The sequence below is a fragment of the Cucumis sativus genome, chromosome 3 (genome assembly GCF_000004075.3).
Source record: "Cucumis sativus cultivar 9930 chromosome 3, Cucumber_9930_V3, whole genome shotgun sequence".
Classification (NCBI taxonomy): domain Eukaryota; kingdom Viridiplantae; phylum Streptophyta; class Magnoliopsida; order Cucurbitales; family Cucurbitaceae; genus Cucumis; species Cucumis sativus.
This window is the reverse complement of record NC_026657.2, coordinates 23,606,425-23,628,090: the sequence shown is the minus strand read 5'-3', so window position 1 is coordinate 23,628,090 and position 21,666 is coordinate 23,606,425. Positions and strand designations below refer to the sequence as shown.

At 32.0% G+C, this 21,666-nt stretch overlaps 3 protein-coding genes across 4 annotated transcripts; 1 reads left to right on the top strand and 2 right to left on the bottom strand.

The window, feature by feature from the left end:
- Positions 1–5,925: 5,925 nt before the first annotated feature.
- Positions 5,926–9,998, top strand: LOC101218627 (lysine histidine transporter 2). The gene is made up of 8 exons (XM_004145630.3): positions 5,926–6,095; positions 7,769–7,926; positions 8,035–8,418; positions 8,519–8,912; positions 8,998–9,103; positions 9,218–9,309; positions 9,463–9,531; positions 9,637–9,998. The coding sequence occupies exons 1-8, from the start codon at positions 6,045–6,047 to the stop codon at positions 9,733–9,735; spliced, it is 1,353 nt and encodes a 450-aa protein (XP_004145678.1). The 5' UTR covers positions 5,926–6,044; the 3' UTR covers positions 9,736–9,998.
- A 271-nt stretch (positions 9,999–10,269) lies between these two features.
- LOC101208807 (TLC domain-containing protein At5g14285) lies at positions 10,270–11,564 on the bottom strand. Its single transcript, XM_004145669.3, has one exon. It carries the CDS (start codon positions 11,360–11,362, stop codon positions 10,628–10,630), a length of 735 nt encoding a protein of 244 aa, XP_004145717.1. The 5' UTR covers positions 11,363–11,564; the 3' UTR covers positions 10,270–10,627.
- A 2,369-nt stretch (positions 11,565–13,933) lies between these two features.
- LOC101218392 (transcription factor GTE8) lies at positions 13,934–21,515 on the bottom strand. 2 transcript variants are annotated; one of them, XM_004145629.3, is made up of 11 exons: positions 21,137–21,513; positions 19,373–20,729; positions 19,231–19,285; positions 18,999–19,139; positions 18,634–18,701; positions 18,444–18,516; positions 15,641–15,718; positions 15,117–15,232; positions 14,934–15,000; positions 14,714–14,844; positions 13,934–14,633 (listed from the first exon to the last, which is right to left on the bottom strand). In XM_004145629.3, the coding sequence occupies exons 2-11, from the start codon at positions 20,624–20,626 to the stop codon at positions 14,364–14,366; spliced, it is 2,253 nt and encodes a 750-aa protein (XP_004145677.1). In that variant the 5' UTR covers positions 20,627–20,729; positions 21,137–21,513; the 3' UTR covers positions 13,934–14,363. The 2 variants fall into 2 exon arrangements, with proteins under 2 accessions (XP_004145677.1, XP_011651572.1); XM_011653270.2 differs by having other exon boundaries at positions 19,231–19,279; positions 19,373–21,515.
- Between the last annotated feature and the right edge of the window lie 151 nt (positions 21,516–21,666).

The window sequence follows — 21,666 nt, the reverse complement described above, 5'->3', positions numbered from 1 at the left end:
ACCCTATATGATTATGAGTGAATTTTATCTCGTGAAGTTATATTTTCAGCTCCTTTAAAGATTACATAATCAAGCAGCGGAATCAATAGAATCTAATGGAGCTCAAACGTTGACTAATTTAATGTTGAAATCAATGATGAATTGATTGCAAACCATTACCAAAGTCTTCTATACTATCCTCTAGGCTTAAGACTTGGGTCGTAGAAAAGAAAATGTCAATAAGATAGAGTAATTTCTATCAAATTACTTATTGTTCATCAATTTTAAACTCAGTCAATTTTCATTTATATATAACTAAGTTCCATGCAAATTAATACCATATATTAATTTGACACTTAGCATCATGAACATAGAGGGATTTGTGGAGAATTAGGTGATGAACTCTTTACCACATTAGTCATGGTCCAACTCAAGGTTTGGGTTTTTCCACTCACATGCCAAAGTCTAACAATTTGACTTTCCAAAGTTTTTTATTTTTAATTTCATTATATCTCAAATTTAATACTAATTTAATACTAATTAATCCTATTTAATTAAATAGTAATATATAATTTATTAAAATTATATTGGAACATTTTTAAAATAGCAAAATAAATTAAAATATTTATAAGTTATAGCAAAATTTTGGATTTTTTTGAATGTAGCATATCAATGACTATATACATGATAGAATTTAATGTAGGTTGTAAATATTTTGTAAAATCTACTATTTTAAAAATTCTCCTATTATATTATTATTTTCATCACGAGTCCCAATCAATCCATTTGACCTAATTTGAATCTCTACTCAAATTTTTTTATTTAAATCTGATTTAAATAACATTTTTTTCTCAATTTAGAATCATTAATTTTATCTAAATATTGTTAATGGTTCATTTTCTAAATCAATTCGAACGAATTAAATTTCTCGATCACATTGTTTTAAGTTTAACTCCATAATGAGCTAGCAGGGAGATCTAATGGATGTACATATCAATGAGCTACAGTGGTCTGAAATTAACTGATTGAACACTTTAATTTAGCTAACTAATACGACTCTTTAACTCTTTAACCCTAGCTAGCTAGAACGATCAAGAATTATTATATTTTTTTGTTGTGCTAATTCCTTTGAAAAAAATTTGTTTGCTTTAATTTTTCAATTCTTGCCTTGTTACCTCACTAATTAAACCCCATCCCATGGTAACTCGTGATTCTTGGATTCTTGAATTCTTTCAATTTCAATAACTTAAATTGTTAATCCTATCCAAGAAATACCTTAGGTTCGACCTCTTGCTTGCTCTGTTTTACATCTTTTGTCAATATTTTGAGTGGTAAGATTGGGTACAAATATTGTTTTATGGCTCAAAATTGTGGCATCATAGACCCAATCAAATATGGCATATTCTTCGTCCTTTGTATTGTGAAAATGACCCCTGTTACAAGCTCCATAAAAAATGGCACTTTTGTTGGGTATTTTCTTACAATAGGTAGCAATTCATCTTGACTTGAAAGTTCTTGAAACTTAGAACAAAAAATAGATTGTTTGTGATTTTTCACTTCCCTTTTGTTGCACGACCTACTTCTCCGAGGACATCAAGTTTGATTTTTTGAAGATATAATCCAAGAGGAATGACGACTTCGAAGGAAGAAAGGAGAGAAGGATGAAATCAACACGATCATTTCCTTGATCAAAATCAATCCAAGAGGATTAGAAGGGAACTAAGAGCCAAAAAGAAAAATCATACGAATTAAGAATGATCTTGATCTTCTTCTACAACATCATCATTTTGTCTTCATATGTTCTACATTTATTAAGATTTGATCGCACATCAAACTCAAATCTTGTAAATCATATTCCACTTAATAATTACATACGCCTTGAATAAAATTATTGTAAATGATTAGAAATAATGTAATTTAATAATAAACATGCAACTTCTTTTCATTTTCAATTTCTAGTTATTCATTATAAATAATTGTTAATGATATTTAATATTTATGTGAGCAAAATGAGGATGAGACAAAATTGTCCACTTTTTTTTTTTTTTTTGTAGAAGATAAAAGTTGACTTTGACTTAGAAATTTTATATGTATAGTATTATTAATTAGTTAAAAATAGATTATTATTATTATCCTTACCCTTCTTTTCGTCTAACGATGTTATCTATTTTTGACATAAACTGCTTTTGTCTCAATCGTCAAATTAATTTAATAAATAACAATCACATAGCCCTGTTTTCTTTTTCCCTCTATTTTATTTACTTCTCAACAAAACAATGAAGAATTTATTTGTTAAAATTAGGGAATGGACACACCATAATAAACATGATTTTTTGAATATTTGATTATAATATTACAATAAGCATTTTATAACGTGAGACAATTATTTACAACAACGTTTACCTAAATTAGTGTTTACCTAAACTGTTGCAGCAATTAATCTCCAAATCATGTCTTCTAATCTTCTAATTTTTACATTGTCAATTACCACATATATTTAGAAATTTTGAGAATTTAAATTGAAATGTAATTGCACATATTAATAATTTAATCTAAAGGTTCAAATGTGGAAGAAATTTCGCAGAAAGAATATATATATACACACAGATATTTGTGTTGAAACTTAGGTATACTTTGATAGGGAAAATAATATCATAATTGACTAATTATTCAATTCTGTTGGGGTGTGGTTTCGTGCATTTTTCATTTAGACGACTCTACAAGTCAATGGTTATTACTTCAACGAAATCAGCAATTTATAATCTTTCATAAATTAATTCATTTCAATTCTCATAAAATATTTAAGTAAACCATTAACTCTCAATCATATTTCCCTACCTCACAATATAGAGTTTGTGTAATTTATATTTTATGACACACGAATCCATTTTAATATCCTCAATTTTGATGTTTGGATCAATTAATTTGTGAACTTCATTTTTTCAAAAGAGAAAAAAAAGTAAAATTATTAGGAAGTAATCATTATAATTAAAACCCTAAAATTGTTTGTGTGAATCAATTGAGACTTTTATATTAAATTAAACTTCAATTTTAAAATTATTTATACACAAATTTTATACGAATTCTTATGTATACGAATTCTCCAACTTTTCTCGAGAAAAAAACATGGGAGTCAAGAGGAAGAGGGTAACAGTCCTTTTCATTTAATTTTTAATTATAAGGTATTCTTCTTTTCAAACCATTTAAAAATATCATTTTAGAATTTGATCCGTTAAATAGATACATATGTTTAATTTGAAACAACGCCTATACGTTTGGACGAATTTAAAAGTTGATATTTTCAAATACACCATATGAATCAAAAAATTTACAAAATATATCAAAATTTCAAATTATATCATTAACCAACGTCCGTAGATTTCTATCATATCTATTAATACACAATATTTTTTTAGTAGTTTTACTATTTAAAGTAATTTTCCAAAATATATTTATATTTATATTTAAAATTATCAATTAAAATGGTATATTGTATGGTAAATTTATTTAGGTTGATCTAATGGGTAGATTTGGGTGGTGAAAAAGCTTTTCACAAATTTAAAGACTTTTTTTTTGTTCGGCACACCTAATTCCTAAACTAGTTGGTTTAATTTACTTTGGTAACTTGAAAGCAAACTTAAAGTTGTGTTTACACTATAAATTAATAATTATACGATCCATGTTTGAAAAACTATATAGAGTAGCAGCAATGACTCTATTGATAAAGTTGAATTAACTTTGAAGAATTTAATTATGTAGGATAGTTTAATTTACTATCCCAATTGCATTATTACAAAATGGATATCTTAATAAATTCATATAGAAATATAATTAAGTTGGTTAAAAAACTATTTAGACAAAATCTTAATCATTTCTTCATTTGCTAAAATAGACTTAAATGTGTGGAAAATTTAAGTTGGAAGGAAAATAATATTTGAAATCCATGAGATTTTACATTATAAGTTAACCCTAAATTTCAAAATTCAACTAAACAAAACCAGTCCAAACATTTTATAAAATCAGCTTTACCAAACAAAATATAAATATATATTTAATATAAACAATATGAGTGGTATTAAGTTTTTCTTATAAGCATTTTGATGAAGAGGGTTTGAAGAAAGAAGAGATAGTAGTGAGATTGGAGAGAGGGAAAAAAATAGATTTGTGATCTTTTCCTTCCTTTGGTTTTAAGAAATAGATAGGGGGATATATGATGCATCTTGAAGACGTGGATAAACTCCACCAGACTCGACATTGTAAAGAGAAGCATTGAAAATGGTTGGAACCATTGCGACGTTTCACTAATTGAGTTCATAATGGTTTCAACTAACGTACTGCACAACGTCGAGGAAAATTCAACAATTAAACAATTACGTGAGGAAATTGCATACATTCTTCGACATCTAAACATATATGTCAGGGTTGTTCTCCGATGTTGAATGGTAGAACATTCCCAACGTTTTCTCTCCCAACGTCAGAAATGTTTCGATTTCTTATAATGATTTCTTCAACACAAAATGTTTTTTTGCCAATTCAAGTATTTGCGTTTGATTTTTTTATTTGTATTTAATAGTTTATTTGTATTGGACTGTAATTTGTAATTGAACCAATTCTTGTTTTCTTTTTCCTTTTGCCATAAACATTAATTTTTTTCATTCAATTAGTAATGTGGCTTTCTAAGTGTTATTATAATTTTTTGTTTGGAGTAACTTCAACTTCTCTTAATTATTATTTTTACTATTTTCATTTCTTTAATATATTTTGTTAATATATGATTGAAATTTGGAAAAAAAGATACATTTTTTATTAAGAAATAAATAAATTAAATTAAAAAAAATTTAATTAAAAAAATTGAAGATCGAAGATTGAGATATTTAAATATAGAAAGAAAAAAAGAAAAAATAAATTAATTAATTTAATAAAGAAAGATATTTTTAAAATTTAAATGTTTAATATATATATAAATAATAAGAAAACGTAGAATGTGTGAAACTCATCCATATATATAAATAATAAATAATGAAAAAATAAAAAGGTGTGAAATCGAGTATAATATATATATATAAGAGTAAAGTAAAAAATAAAAAATGTGGGATTCCTCGCATGAAAATGGTGGAAGGTACCATTCACCTAAACTCAAGTATTTTTGTGAATAGTGTTGCATTAACACTATTTTTAACATATTTTTCAAAATCACTCTTTTTCCTTTTGGTATGGGACAAAAGCTCAAAGTCAACAAAGAATTCAAACGTAAGCTTTCATGGTAAGATGAAAAAGAAAAGTTAAATATCTTGTCTACAAATTAAAATGCAGTAAATATTTTGTAGGACCCAATTAATATATTAATACAGTTACAATACCCATTATTAATTAAAATAGAATTCTCTTAATTAATTATTATTGTTTAAGATTTACAACAATAATCTGCCTACGAATCACCATCACTTGGAATCAATCTAAATATGGCAATATGTTAATCCATGGATTCAATGGAATTACTTGGAACAATCTAAATTTCTACACTAAGAAACAATCGTTCACTCAAAAACATAATTGTTTTAGTTTAGAATAATTAGAATGATAGCAATTTTAGAAATAATAACTATTTTAATAAAATTATTACTATAGCAAAAGTGTATGGGAGTAAAGTTATATTTTCATGATCAATCATACACTTTTATAATTGATTTTCTTATATTTACAAAAATTCAAAAATTTTGTAATTGTGAGATTCTATCAATTAATGTGAACGAAATTTGATAGCCAAGTTCTCGAAGAAAGAAAAAAGGAGACAATTAAATTGTGGTCATATTAAATAATGGCAAATTGTTGTGTGGAAAATTCAAAGAATATGACATAAAAGAAATAAATAAAAAAAAATCTAATGATGATACGATGCTCCTCCTCCTTCTTCTCCTTCTCCTTCTTTCTCTTTAAATAGAGCGCCCTCGTAATTCGTTCTCTCTTATTTTCTGAGGAAAAAAATACTTCACTTATTTAATTAATTTCCTTTTTATTTCTTCTTCCTTCCAATCTCTTCTCTAATTTTCAGGTTTTAGTCATTAATGGGAACTGAAGCTCCACCTAGAACAAGGAATGACGGTGGCGACACCCATGTTGGTTTCTCTTTCGCTTTCCTTTTCAATTCAATATTTGGATCAAATCCAAACCCATTCACGGTTTTCTTTCCAAATTTCTTATTTCTGATTTTCTTAGCTAAACCCAAATCCTCGATCTTCCTTGGTTCATTTTAGGGCTAAAGTTCTTGATTCTGTGCCCCATTTATCTTTCAATCTGTTTTTCTGCCTTTGATTTTGGTGTCTTTTAACTCATTTTGAATTCCATCTTCTAATGATCGTCTTCTTCTTCTTCTTCTTCTTCTTTTTTTTTTCAAACTGTACCCTTCTTTTTTTGTTTTATTGGATTTGGGGATTCGGCACTTTTGTCTCTATATATTATGCCTTAACTAATTGAGTTTACTCAGTCTCACATACTATTTTGTTATCATATTGTGTACTGTAATCTTTTTGCTTTTTTTTCTTCTTCTTGTTGCCTTCGTAGTTTGATCTCCACCACACAAAATATGTATGTTCCCTCTTAGGAGTGTCTACTAGGAGTGTCATGTAAAAGAGGAAATACATCTCAATAAATGACTAAGAGGTTAAGAGTTCTACTTGTTGTGACCACTTATCCAACATTTCATCTCTTATAAGCTTTTTAGAATTAGGTTCTTATAAGTTTTGTTGACATTCAAATCTTGAGATTGGATGGTTATTAGTTGGTTATTAGTTTAAAATTAGCAATAAGCTCTACTGACATTTGTGGACATAGCAAAATTTGTTTTAGTTGGTTATGATGGTGGTGGTGAATATGATGTATAATTTGGGACAAAAAAGAAATATGATTCATGGGAATTCTTGTTATGAACTGTTTTTAATTCATTTGATTATTCTTATTTGAACACTACGATTGAGAAACAAGAGTTTTCTAATGAACCTTTTGGAGTGATTTTAAAATGTTTGTTACGTTAAAAAAAAACTACTTTTAAGAAAGATCAAATTTGAGGTATTTTAAAATCATGTATTTTGTCTGGTTGTAACAGCAACAGTTGTAGTTTTTAGTTCATTTTTCTTATTATGATGGAGATACGTAGTTTCTTTATGATAGAGATTGGACCAACTGTCAAATTTCTTGACTTTGATGAATCGTGTCACTTTGTGTTTGTGGCCAATTTGTCCACACATTTGAATTGCAATATCGATTGAATCAGCGGTATTGACTTTTAAGACTTTGCCAAAATGGTCTGTGGGTCCAATTTCCAAAAAGATATTTAGGTTATTTGTGCAGTTTGGATCATGAAAAGAGAACCTTTTTGCCACCCCTTTCAAAAATATTTGGAGAACAAAAAGAACCCATATCATGGTTTAATCATTACTTTAATCTACTTTATCTCCCTAAATTATAATAATATCACTTTACACCCATGAAATTGGATGTGTATTTACTGTTTCTACTTATTACTTGCCATATTATGCTCTTGAGAATTGTGTCGAATCCATTAATATTGTAAAATATTTATAAAGAAAAATTTCTAGGGTAAACAAATAGAATATGACGGTGGAAAAAAGTTTATTGTTCAGAATGGTTTCTTTGACCAATTTCAAACATTATCTTTGTTTAGGTGTTGGTTCGTTAAGAGAAATGGATTAGAATTTTATTTTCTCTTTCACTGCTTTCTTTGTTTTTTGCTTGCCATTGAAATGTTTTCTCCCGTCTATGTGATTGATAGATCACCAATAAGACTAAGGAACAAAAAGCAATAGATGATTGGCTTCCAATTACTTCTTCAAGAAATGCAAAATGGTGGTATTCTGCCTTCCACAATGTCACCGCCATGGTTGGTGCTGGCGTCCTTAGTCTTCCATCGGCTATGGCAAACCTTGGATGGTAATCAACTCAACTCGAATGGTAGAAAGAACATGATGAAACTTCAACATAATATAAATGTAATCACTATGAATTGACCTAACAATGACCTCGATTATGAACTTGCAGGGGTCCTGGTGTGACTGTTTTGGTATTGTCATGGATTATCACCTTATACACATTATGGCAAATGGTGGAGATGCATGAAATGGTCCCTGGGAAGAGGTTTGATAGATACCATGAGCTTGGCCAACATGCTTTTGGTGAGAAATTAGGCCTTTACATTGTGGTACCTCAACAATTGATTGTTCAAGTTGGTACCAACATAGTATATATGGTCACTGGGGGGCAATCGCTGAAAAAGTTCCATGACATCGTGTGCCCGAGCTGCAAGAGTATCAAATTAACTTACTTTATCATGATCTTTGCCTCGGTTCAATTTGTACTTTCCCACCTTCCTAGCTTCAATTCAATGTCCGGTGTCTCTTTGGCCGCAGCTGTTATGTCTTTAACGTATGATATGCTCTCAAAAAAAAAACTTTTCATAGTCAAATATATGAAAATTGAATAGAACATACACAAAACTGAGCTTGATTTTCTCATTGTTTTGCAGTTATTCGACGATTGCCTGGACAACTTCTGTTGCAAAGGGTGTACAACCTGATGTGGATTATGGATTCAGAGCTAGTACCACAACAGGGAAAGTTTTTAACTTCTTAAATGCTCTGGGAGATGTGGCTTTTGCATATGCAGGGCACAGCGTGGTGTTGGAAATCCAAGCAACAATCCCATCTACACCGGAGAAGCCCTCGAAACGAGCTATGTGGAGAGGAGTTCTTGTTGCTTATATAGTTGTTGCTTTGTGCTACTTCCCTGTTGCTTTGATTGGATACTGGACGTTTGGAAATTCTGTCAAAGACAATATTCTGATCTCACTAGAGAAACCTGGATGGCTTATTGCATTGGCTAACATGTTTGTTGTTATCCATGTTATAGGAGGTTACCAGGTAGGTAAACTTCTCAATATATGTCATTTCAACAATTTGTATGAAAGGGCCTTAGACGAAACATAATACAATTATATGACTGCAGATATATTCAATGCCCGTGTTCGACATGATAGAAACTGTATTGGTGAAGAAAATGCATTGCAAGCCTAGTTTTTTACTTCGATTTATTGCTCGTAACGTTTATGTCGGTGAGTAAACTTCAATCTTTTTATTGCGTATCAGACAAGGAAATGACATGAATCTATCTAGCTGAATCTGAATTCGTTCTGCTTCTAATCTTTTTATCCTATGACTCACTACAGCACTTACAATGTTCATTGGCATTACCTTCCCTTTCTTTGGTGGTCTACTTGGATTCTTTGGAGGATTTGCCTTTGCCCCCACAACATATTTTGTAAGCCACAACTTCTCACCTTGGCCATTTTCTCTCTTTTTTTCCAAGTATCTCAGTCAACAAACACAAAAAAGAAACCTATCTAAAGGATCTTTTACAAAGAAGTTAGAATACTTGCCTACTGATCCTTCTCGTTTCATTTTGCTTCCTCAGATTCCCTGTGTTATATGGCTTCTTATGTACAAACCCAAAAGGTTTGGGTTATCTTGGTGCACTAATTGGGTAAAGTTCTTGGACAATGCTTTCATTTGTTCTGTTCTCTGTTTCTTTATACAAATTCTTCATATACAAGTGGAGCTAACATTTTCTGTTCATTTTCGGTTTCAGATATGCATCATACTCGGAGTGCTTCTAACTGTCCTATCACCTATTGGTGGATTGAGAAATATCATACTTCAAGCCAAGAACTACCATTTCTACTCATAAATTGCCCTCCAGTTGCTCCAGAGTGATATATGAATAAAATAAGCAGATGATGCCACTATACTGTCCATAAATACGTTTGTTGACTGATAAAAATGTCATATTTAGTTGAAGATTAGAAAGAATCTAAGAGTTTAAAACTATCTTAGATAAGGATTTTACACTGCTTATTTCTCTCTTCAATGTCGTTGCAACTACCAGTAATTTTCATGTTCAAAATTTTTTATCTTCTTCCGCAATCAATATAAAAATTTTGCTTCTAATTACTTGGCTTCAACTCTCTCTTTTCGTTTATCAATATCAGATACACAACAAACAGATGGGCAACAAAACACCTAAAAAATCGAAATACTCCATTCATTTTGTCATATTTTTTTGCCATATCAAGCCTAGTTGTACAGCTCCAAAGAACAGTCAGAATCTATAAATTATTAAACAGATGTGTCGAAATCATATCATACTATATAGTAGCACATGAATTCATAATATATATGTATATATAATATATTCATTCATTTTATTTATATATAAACAACATGGAAAAGAACAATAAATTATGAAGAAGAAGAAGAATAGAGATGTTATATCCAATTGAGGAATGAAACAAAAACCACTAACCACAAAACTTCTCTTTTCACCATTGCGAGATTTTGACACCACTTTCTTTGTGTAAATGACAAATGAATCAAACAGCAACAAATAGAAGGTGAAACCGAATTGCTTTCCCTACTTTTTCTTCTTCTTCAGATGTGAGTTAATTCCTCTTTATCCATTGTTGCAGACCAAAAAAGAGAGAAATTTCAATATCTTTCTCCCTGCTTTCAATTATAAGAAAATCTAACTACCATAAAAAAAAAAAAAAAAAAAAAAGTGAAGAAACCCCAATGGCTTCCTCCTACCTCCCCTTCTTCTCTAATTTGCTGCTCCTTTCTCTGTATAACTCAACCCAGAGATTGGTAATCCACAAAATACTCACAGAAATGGCAGCAGCAACAACAAATATCCAAGACATCCATACCCATGTAGGAATCACAGTCTCAGCTCCTCCATTGAAGAAGAACTCACCCATCTTGTAAAGAAAGTAAGGCCCAACAAAACCCCTCACAATCGAATACAGCACATAAAAAGGAGGAGACAGAATATTATAAACTCTATCAGCGAACTCAACATCGGCTCTTCTGGCTCTAGCCAACGTCCAAACGTTCTGGCAAAAACTGGTAACCTCAGCGAGAATGAGAAGAACAAGAATCGCATAAGCGCCATGAGAGACAAGGTAACGGCAAGTAACGAAGACGAAGAGAGTGACCAAATGATGAGCGATGAAGAGCAAATCTGAAGGGAAGAAGATGAGATAGTGCAATAGATCCATTAGAAAATAGGCGATGCTGTAATCGAGGACAAGGTTTTGAAGATCGGAGTTGGGTGAGGCAAAACCACGACCGGCGTCGGAGAGAATGGCGCCGGAGGCTAAGAAGACGGCGGGGGTGCCATGCGCGAAGGAAATAGCGCAACTGGCAGCTTCTGGTCGGATCTTAGGGCTCCAATTGCGAAACAAGAGGAAATAAGCAATAACGTAGATCGTGAAGAAGATTGAGAAGAAGAAAGGGAGAGGGTTGAGATGGGTTTCCATTGAAACCCGGTATCGTGGTGTGATCGGAATCGGAATCCGAAAAGGAAGAAATCCGATGATCGTGAAAAAAAATTGAAAATCGGGGAAAAGGGAGGGAAGGGATTGGGTTTTTTTGAGGAAAATCAAATGGAAATGGGATTTTTAATTATTCGGAAAGATCGAAACCTAATAAATAAAGAATCAAAGAACGCAACTTTTTTATTTTATTTATATTTATTGAGAATCTAATAAAGAGCCACTGAAAACGTTGTACCTGTTTTTATATGATTATCATAACAACAAATACATTAATTCAAATTTAACAATTTCCTCTCTAGTTTTTGTAGTTTTATCAATTTTAACAATTAAATATCTCTTTTCAAATTTTTTATCATACCAATTCAAATTTTGTGATCTAAAACACTCCTTCTAAATTAATGTTTCCAAAATGGAAAAATCATTTGAAAAGGACAAAATATAGTTCAAAAAATGTAGGGAGGAGGATATTAATTTCATTGCCTCCAAAAATACATTTCAAGAACTCATTTTCAACATAAATTATTGAAATATCCATACCTTCTGGAAGAATCTCAATATAAATCTTTATCATTAGTTTTGTAAATAGTTTCAAATTGTTTTGCTTTTTACTTTTTAAAATATCATTAGTTATATTTTCTCCCATCAATTAACTTTTGAAATATTTAATTATTTCCTTATTGATATGATTTTTTAACTTTTGACGTTGTTTTTTTTATTAATGTATAATATCTTCAATTAATGACTTCTTCGTTTTAGAAGACTTTGGTTTATTTTCTTCTATATATTCCAGGCTAAGAATTGACCACTACTACATTCAATTCAAATCTCAAGTATATGTCAAATACATTGAAAATGTAAATGTACATTACATATATCATTTTTTATGTTTTTTGTGTTTACAGATATAATACAAAATTGGATATATGATTCAATTTATAAGATAATATATTATACAAACTATGTTGTTCATGCATTAATCAAATATATCATAGTCAATCAAATGTATAACATTATATAAATCAAAAGTACCTTCCTACTTTTTTTTGTTTATCTTTGTTTCATTTATGTGGATAACATACTTGTACATGTTTTTTTAAGAAATAAAAACTATTTTCAAAGTTCGTTTATAGCATCAAACTTTGATGTTTTAAATTTTGGACAGCCGTTAAATGAGAAATTTTATATATTTAATGAATTAATAAATTCTTAAAAGAAAATACTACTTCTACTTTTAATTGTTAGAAATTTAAATTTTTTATTTTATGAAAATATTTTATATATTTATGGATTTCTTAACAATAAAGTCCAAATACTATTTTTGTTTTAAAAAAAGATGTACTTTTCTAAAATATTTATGAAACTTTAGCAAAAACCGTTGAAAAGAACACTACTCCACCTTGAAACCAAAATTTTAGATTTCTACAATTTTCAAGTTATGAAAGATTTGTGAATCTCTTTTCTTTTCTTGTATGTTTTAAGCTTTTAATTCAGAAATAAAATTATACTAAGGGTACTTTTGTACAAATATATATATACAAAATTATAATATGGTAATAGACTAAATTCATGCTCAAAGGAAAACATAAATCAAGAAAACCAAATTAATCACAATGACTAATTAATGCACTTAATATAACATGTGTTATTAATACGTTAATCAAATCTCATACAACGATACTCTACCGAGTTACGAATCAACCAAATCTTACTATTTAAATTTAGTGTAAACATTCAAGTGAAACATCAAAATAGTATCTTCTGTGCATATCAAGTCGAGATAAAAGAGAAGAATTGTTATTTATGTGGGTGAAACAGAGAAAGAAAAAGAATTTATAGAGGTAAGAAAGGAGAATGTGAAAGTGAGATTGAGATGAGAAGAGTGGAGAGAAGTTGAGTGGAAAGAGAGTGTTGAGAGAAAAATAGAGAAATTAATTAAGAAAGAGAGAGGTTAATTAAACTTTTTTTAAAAATATATTAATTTCCTTAATGTATTAAATTCAAATTCATTTTTAGTTTTGTTTTATATTTTATTAGGGGAAAATAATTGTAGAGAAAAGGTGACTTCAGAATATAACATAAATAAAATAAAATATTTTAAATATAAAATATAAAATATAATTTATAGGGTATGGGAGAGCAAAGAGTTATAAGCTATAGAGGGTGACTACCCAATCTGTTCTTAGTCCATACCTAATTGCAAGTTTCTTATGAGTCTGCCTTCGAAATTATGAAACTGTCTATCTGATTTCTAATTACACCATGAATGACAAAAGATATAGACTAATTGAAATTTTAACATTCTTTTTAAACACATAACATAAAAGATATTGCAAATGATAATGGATAACCAGTAGATTAGATTAAAATGTACATTTGAAATCAGATATTGAATTAAAATAGGACAAGATAGAATTGAACAACGTAATCTAGAGGTCATCTAATTCATGCCATTTTAATTATTGGGGTTAATTAATCTGCAAAAACATGCAAATAAATAAGACTACTGGCACTAAGTAAAATACAATCAAGAGGCAAAAAAGAAGAAAAGAAAGATTAAAAAAAAAAAGGGTTTGTACTAAATCCTGTTTTGAGAGACCCATATTGTTATGTTTGAAGTATCAATGTACAACACACAGACAGTACATAAAAGGAACGAAGGTGAAGGAGGTGAAGGAGGTGAAGGGGGGAACACTTTCACAAACTAATACTAAAACTAAATCTAAACTAAATTAATATGCAAATCCCCAAGCGAAAGCCAAACCCCCAAACCAACCAAATCAGAAGCCATTCAAAATGATGCTTCTTCTATTCATAAAATCTGCTCTCTTCTTCTATCCTATTTTTACCTAAATAAATTTAATCAATGATCAGGACGACTAAGAGGAACAGCAATTTCTTCACTTTAAAAAGGATGGATAAATTCTATTCATTGCCTTGATCAATTCTATCATTTAATTCAACATCACACGCTATTTTACCCCCCCTAATCAATTTCACCTTCTTCTACATCTTTTATAGAGTTTGACACGAAATTTGGCTCGATTTCCTCATCCTCTTCATCTGCTTTAATGAATAATCCAAGTTGTTCTAATGGATTGCTCCCTACAAATTTGAAACTGCCCAGGCCGTCTTGCGAGTGATCAGGGCTTGTTTCATCCCCAGAGCTTGGCAACTGCTCCGCAGGAGCCGCTCTAAGCATCTCCAAGTCTTCAAGAAATTGGGAGTTCTCATCTATTATAACGGTTTTCTCAATCTGGCATTATAAACAAGTAATTAGCAAAAAACTTGGAAGTTTAGGGAGACTGCTCTGAACTTGGATTGATTGTAATTTACCTGGAGCAATGCTTGTCGTGCTGCTTCTCTATCAAGTTCCCTCTTACGTTTAGCCTCGGCTGCAGCTTCTGCTTCGGCTCGTCTTTGTGCATCTTGTGCAGCCTTTGCTTCTGCTTGCAATCGTGCTTTTTCTGCATTTCATGAACAGAGAATTTTAACAACACGGGAAAATATTAGATTCAACCTAAGGTCAATCAAATTGATAAGTCTGTCCAATTACCTTTCCTCTGCTCCAGCTCCAGTTCCTCCCTCTCCCGCCTCAACTTCTCGGGATCACCCTTGTCACCCTGATCTCAGTCCAGATCAAAATGCACACCATCCAGATCAAAACTCGCAATCTCTCATTGCAAAATCCATAAAAAGTAGTAGGATGTTAAACAAGTAGCCCATATTTTGAACCCACCTGTGTCATCGTCTTTTCTTTAGCTCTTAAAATTGTGTCAGCAAATCGATTTTTTAGCAGAGCAGCCCGGTAAAGCCTCTCAGGGGAGACCGGCTTCTCAGATGCAGTGTAGTTACCTACATTTTTTATCAAAGAATTAACTGAAAAGTAAAAGTTATCACTCTTAGAGTATGTCATGCATGCCATACTTTTCAAAATAATGCATTATTCACATTATGTTTAAAAGAGCTTTCAGTAACTTTGGTTGCACTACATTCAAAAGCGATTTGGCCAATCTCAATTGTGTGTGCGGGCGTATTTTGATTTTTTTTCTTTTTTTGGTAGGAAGTGATTAATTAATAATTTAAAGTCACATTTTGGTTGATGAAAACGCAAGTGTTTCTTCTTCTAAAGGAGTTTCAATATCGAGTTTCCTTAAATGTTATTCTAAACATGTTCTACATTAGCAATTCCTCTAGAAGTGCTTACAGAAAAAATAATTCCACCTAGTAGTTTTTTCAAAAGCCACACCGAATTCAACTCACCATCTTGATTGCAATCAGACTCAGTAGAACTAGGCTTGCTGGAAGTCTGCTCAGGTTGTTCGTAGCAACCTTCGGATTCTGTAGGAAGCCATTAAATACCATAAGTTACAAGGAAAATGCTTCATTAGTCATTGCTATGCCTAATAAGTGTATAAAATTTTCAATATATATACATATAACAAGTATTAAGAAGATTGATATCAAGAGAATTAAGTAATTATTTAGAGACAACTACCAAGATTTAAATTATCTAGCAAACACAACATGAATCAATGGAGAGGCCAACTAAAGCCAGTTTGCTTCTTTGTACTAGCCATCGTTGAAAAAACACTCCAAAACAAGAGAAAACCCGAGCATGAATTTGTCAGGATAGAGGGTTCAATCAGATCCTAAAAAGCACAAATCAAACTCAGCTACATTCTCTTCCAAAACATATCTAATACAAAGACACAGCATGAACACGAATTCATGATAATACATAAATTCTAAAGTAAACATATTTTATTATTATACATTTCAACAATTCATGCTAAAAACTTGTTTTGAATTTTTTTTTTCCTATTTAGTAAGAAATCAAGCTATCAAAATGAATAATATATACACACATATACATACAAGGACATACCGAAAAAAATACAAAAAAGCAAGAGTCAAACATTTATGGTACAATGTTTTATGCCAATATAGATACATTCATACCACTTTTCAACTTCCTAATTAAATAAACATCCTTTCTTTAATAAATTAGTCATTGTCCAGACAAACTTGCATCTAGACTGTTATCATGACGTGATAAATGCTCAACCATATTTCAATTGTTTGTGAAGAGAACTCAAAAGGATTTAAATTAATATCTCAACAAGGGCATGCTTGATGTGTCTGAAAAGTGATTGACATGCCCTTAATAATGTCAAAATCGTATGTAATTTGTTCAACTAGAATCTAGAACATGTCCAGCATGTTTAACAAGTGTCTTAACACATTTTGAGACATGTTACCAAAAGAAAAGTAAATCAAGTATTAATTAGTAATGCCCATTATAATTTATAACATGAATACACAATTTATCAAACTATGTCAAGAAGAAAGAATTGGTCTAAGGATATCCATTGAGATCTAAATTATAAGGATATCCATTGAAATCTAAATTATGTAACAAATTGATGTACCACACAAAGGAACACACTAATACACGCTTTCTTCTATTTATTTGTGATTAGATTTTTTGATAGATTAACAAAAACAAAAATGCACCCTACCGACAACAATTGTACCGATTAAAATATCACATCTAAAGAACAAAAGATTATAAAGCAATCAAGAAATCCTTTTTCGCTGATCCATGCATACCACAATCAACATAGTATATACCAATGTTGCCAAAAGAGAATATTAATTAAATAAGAAAAATCTAAGAAGCACAGGCACTGAGGCACAAGCGTCACATGTTTAAAATGAAGAATTTTTAGTCTCCAAAGCTCGGTAAATGGTAAGAAAATTATCACTAAGTTCTATTGACCTATTAGATGCTAAGGGAAAAATATGTAGCAGTTAAACCTCTGACTATACTAGCTGATTAGGCAATATTATATTAGCTTAATAGTTTATGTAAGCGTCCATTTGATTCAGCAATTTCCTCCCTCTATTTCTTCTCTCTTTTATCTCCCTCTTCCCGTCTGCCCCCATCCCCCCTCGCGGTTTGAAACAAAAGGAGAAAATCCCTTCATTTCAAATTTGAAACCCCCCCCCCCCCCCCCCCCCCCAATTAGGCTTTTTCACTAAATGTGTGAAGAAATGGAAAAATGGAGAAAGGACGAAGAAGGGAAAAGATAAAAAGAAAACGAGAAGGGGAGGAAACAACAAGAGATACAAAGAAGAAACAGAAAAAAGAAAGCAGCCGCCATGGTTGCAAGGGGAGAGATTGAGAAAGAAAAACAAATACAAATAGTAAAATATACTTTTTTGAATTAAAAAACGACAATATTTTAAAAGAAAAACCACCAGCTTTCCACTAATACTAATGGAAGAACCACAACCACTTTCCCAAATCTCAAAGGTTAAAAGGACGAGACCAAAAAGCTTCCAAACCCAAACTACATGAACCAAAGTGTACTTTTTTTACTACGAAAAAGATATATGTATTTTTAAAGGTTAAAGCAACACCTTCAATCCCTAAATATTCATTAGGGTAACAACTTTTATCCATAGACTTCAGTCCGTAAATGTTTATTTTTATACTAATAAATTGGAAACAATTTAGTCCCTATATATAACATTATGCATAAAATAGTTAAATCCTTGTATTTTAAAATTTTGTAACAATTTAATCACACCGTGAAAAGCCCCATCAAGGTCACACTTTGTCTTTTCTGTTGATAAATACATTTAGTCTCTAATCAAGTTACTAATCTACATAAGTAAGAAATTTTATTGAATCTTAATAATATTTTTAACCATGTGGATTAATTGTTCTGTTTAAAGTATAAGAATTATATTGTTATATACTAAAGTTTAGGGACTAAACTAAGACATACTTGAAACAAACTAGAGCCTCGTGCCTAAATTATTGCTTAACAAAATGTTTTTAACCTATAAATGTATATTTAACATCTGTATCTTTACCACGTCCGCATTCTAAATTTTATAAAAATGGCATTCCCCACCCGCGTCTAGAGAAAGAACTAAAACCTGATGTTCAAAACTTTTCCAACAAGTAAGGAGTTACCAATTCATGAAGATTATATATAGATATCGCATAATCCAATTTCTTTCTAAGATATGAAGAAAGGATAAGAACACCCACGATTCCTTTCAAACGGTTCGTCTGAGGTTGTAGTTTCAATTATTGGACCTTCTGAGCCAATGGTTTCTGGAACCTGTCAATGTCCAAAGAGAAAAATCAAACACCCCCACATCCATTAAACAATACAAGCAACGCCAGAATGCAAATTGGTCGGAAGCCAACCATTTGACCCTAATAATCAATATAATACCTGCTCGTGTACTTGACTTGGAGTTTTACCACACTCGGAGTCATTTTCAGAACAAGAAGAATCTGAATCTGCTTAGAATAAATGAGATTGTCGAAAAAGTAGGTCAGATTACAAAAAAATTGCAAATTAATCAATGATACTCTACTTATTTACCAACACATGCAACATATGGATCTTTTAGCTGGTACTATTATTACAGAACTCTTTTAGTGGTGTTAGAAGCTATATTTGACAAGTATTTTTGAGTTTCAACATAGCTATATTAGGTAAGTTTTACTGCTAAAAGATTTCTATCTTGCAAAATGGTGATACAACATGCCACAACAGAGGTACCAATAAAAGATAGAAAAGGCAATTCGACCAACCCTTTGAATTTCTTGAGCTCGTGCATTTTCTGTTCCTATGGATAGCATCCATAGCACTTCTCTCTATTTCCATAGGAGCACAACTGGAAACAGGAGCTTCATTTCCACCACCATTCAAATCCTCATCAATCGGCTCACTCCCTAATATTCCAATGGGAAGAAAATAAAGTAAAAAAACTACAGGAAAATCATGTCGTTAGTATTCATTATGAAATCAAGGTGGGCTTAAGACCTTTAGATGGTTGCATTGATGAGTTGCTTACTCCAGAGTCATTCAACATCTGCAACTGAAAGTAATAAATTACTTAAAACAAAGGCAGTCAAATAAACAAACAGATTACAGTAGAACACAAATGTTGAATTGTTATTAATACCTCAATCACACACGGTTCAGCACTAGCATTGTTCTTTTGTTTCTCCTGAAAATGATCATCTAGTAGCTTCCGTAATTTGAAAAGTGTATCATCACTGAGATCATCAATATCAATCTCAAATTCATCTTCTCCGCATTCCCTTCCACCAGAGCTTTGCTCTCTCAAGAAATCAATTATATGCAAGGGCATTTCTCCTAACAGTGACTCCAGCTCTCTCCCCAGACTAAGCTTTTCTTCATCCGTCATTACAAGCTTGGAGGGTATGGGTGTTACTTCTTGGGGCCTAGAAGCAACTTTCATCTTTTTTAGAGGCACGTTTTTAACCGTCTCAACATCCTCTCGAGGTCTAGATTTAGTTGGCAATGAATGACCATCTGTTTTTGGCAGTTTCTTCTCAATAGCCTTCCATCTCATGTCAAAATATGAATTTAGAACATCAGCCATAACATGCACGTCATTGCCAGGTGGGTTGTAAGTCATCGCATTAGAGAAAGTAAGCCTCACATCAGCAAGAAAATCCAATGGACTTGAATATGCTCCAGAAGATAACTTAGATTTCACCGTTCCCAAATCCATCGGGTGTTTGATAATTGTGAAATAATCGGGGAGATTTAACTTTACTACATCAACAGGGGTGTTAAATACCCAGGCATACTGGTGTGACATTACTCTTTTCAAAAGTTGTTCACACTGTTTCATCAAAATTGCTGAAGTTGCGGTTGAAGTGTTGGAAACAGATGCTTGTGCAGCAGGCCCAACTTTATCTGAAGCAACCCGACTGGATCCTTGTCCTTTCTTATGGCTTGGAACGTTAGGTTTCTTTCGTTGCCCTGAAGTAGGATTTGCGGTATTTTTAATGCATTCAGCTGACGGCCCATTGCGTACATTGCTACAGCTAAGAATATCACTAGAAGATGAAACTGTAAAACTATGTGTTCTAAGCAATTCTACTTTCTTTCTGAGGGTCTGAATCTGTTGAAGTTCTTTTCTCAACCTGTAAATCAAGTCCTTCCTCTCAGACTGCAACAGGCTAGTCAAGGGAAGAACTTGGGTTGGAACTCGCAAACCTTCACGGTTATCAGAACTAAAACTGACACATCTCCTCATTGGAGTGCTAGACACTTCCGAAGCAGCAATCTCAGGGTCAATTCTTCCCGAGCTGCCAGAACCCTCTGATTCACCGGCAGTGCGATAAGAACTATTTCCATAGTATCTCTCCGGGTATGTAATATTTTTTTCTGTCCTCATATCCATTTATGCAAACCACAAGCTGGCTGCTTCACTAGCGCCCTGGATCAATTCCGCTTCTTCAAGAATAGAGTTACTAACTGAACACGGACGTGATCATAAACCTCCACTGCAAACACGCCAAACCATTCAGGCTAAACCCTGAAGAAAGTGTAGACAGCTAGAGCGAAAAATTTCTTCACCGCTCAGCTGAACTCAATACCAATACTTTCGTTCATAAACTCACGAATGAAACCACAAAAGACAATAAAAAAAAAAAAAACATAAGGAAAAGCATATAAACAAATCACGCCAATTCCTTCCCTTTTTTTTTAAATTCTAAAAGAACTACTACAAGTCAATAGTACAAATTACGAAAGGAGAAAACAGCAGATCACAACCCAATACTCCTCTATTTACAAATAAACCAAGTACAACAAAAAAAAAAAGAAACCCCAAATTTGACCATCTACAAACGGCCAATCTAAAAAAAAATAGCAAAACTGAAAAAACAGACCACAGCCCTAGATGAATTACCAGTAGCTTGACAAACTTTCGAGTAAATCCGTGGAGCTCGACGGAACAAAACCCCAGGCACTGAGTTGAATCGAAAGAGGAATCCGAGAACAAGTGAAGAAGATAGAAAAAACCCAATCGAAGAAGGTAGATCAGAAGCCGCCAGTGAAGCCGAGAACTTGAAATCGAAGTTCAAACACAAATAGAGAGTGATAAACAGAACATCCGAACCTTGAATCCCTGAGGAGTTGGAGAAAAAGAAGGGAAAGCGAAGTGGAAATTGGAAGATGGAGGAGAAGCGCGTCGAAGACCTAGATAGGAGAGAGAGAGAGAGAGAGAGAGAGAGAGAGAGTAAGAAGGGTTCTCTCACTCTCTAGTCCCCTCTACTATGCTAAAAACGCAATACCCGCGATTTTTGCATACGGGATGGAGGGAATTGGACGGCTTAGATTGAAGACAGCGGTGGGTAGATTGGGTGATTTTAGCCGTCGGATGTGGATCCCAGTGGGGACGGAGGGAAGGAGGGTTCTTTTTTTAACTGTTGCCAGTTG

Excerpts from the sequence above, each read along its gene's own strand:
- LOC101218627 (XM_004145630.3), top strand. The coding sequence starts at position 6,045 with ATGGGAACTGAAGCTCCACCTAGAACAAGGAATGACGGTGGCGACACC. Across the intron at positions 9,104-9,217 it reads TGCTCGTAACGTTTATGTCG|CACTTACAATGTTCATTGGC; the intron begins GTGAGTAAACTT and ends GACTCACTACAG. Across the intron at positions 9,532-9,636 it reads TATCTTGGTGCACTAATTGG|ATATGCATCATACTCGGAGT; the intron begins GTAAAGTTCTTG and ends TTTCGGTTTCAG.
- LOC101208807 (XM_004145669.3), bottom strand. The coding sequence starts at position 11,362 with ATGGAAACCCATCTCAACCCTCTCCCTTTCTTCTTCTCAATCTTCTTC.
- LOC101218392 (XM_004145629.3), bottom strand. The coding sequence starts at position 20,626 with ATGGATATGAGGACAGAAAAAAATATTACATACCCGGAGAGATACTAT. Across the intron at positions 15,719-18,443 it reads CGAACCGTTTGAAAGGAATC|AATCCGAAGGTTGCTACGAA; the intron begins GTGGGTGTTCTT and ends GGCTTCCTACAG. Across the intron at positions 15,001-15,116 it reads AAGAAAAGACGATGACACAG|GGTGACAAGGGTGATCCCGA; the intron begins GTGGGTTCAAAA and ends GACTGAGATCAG.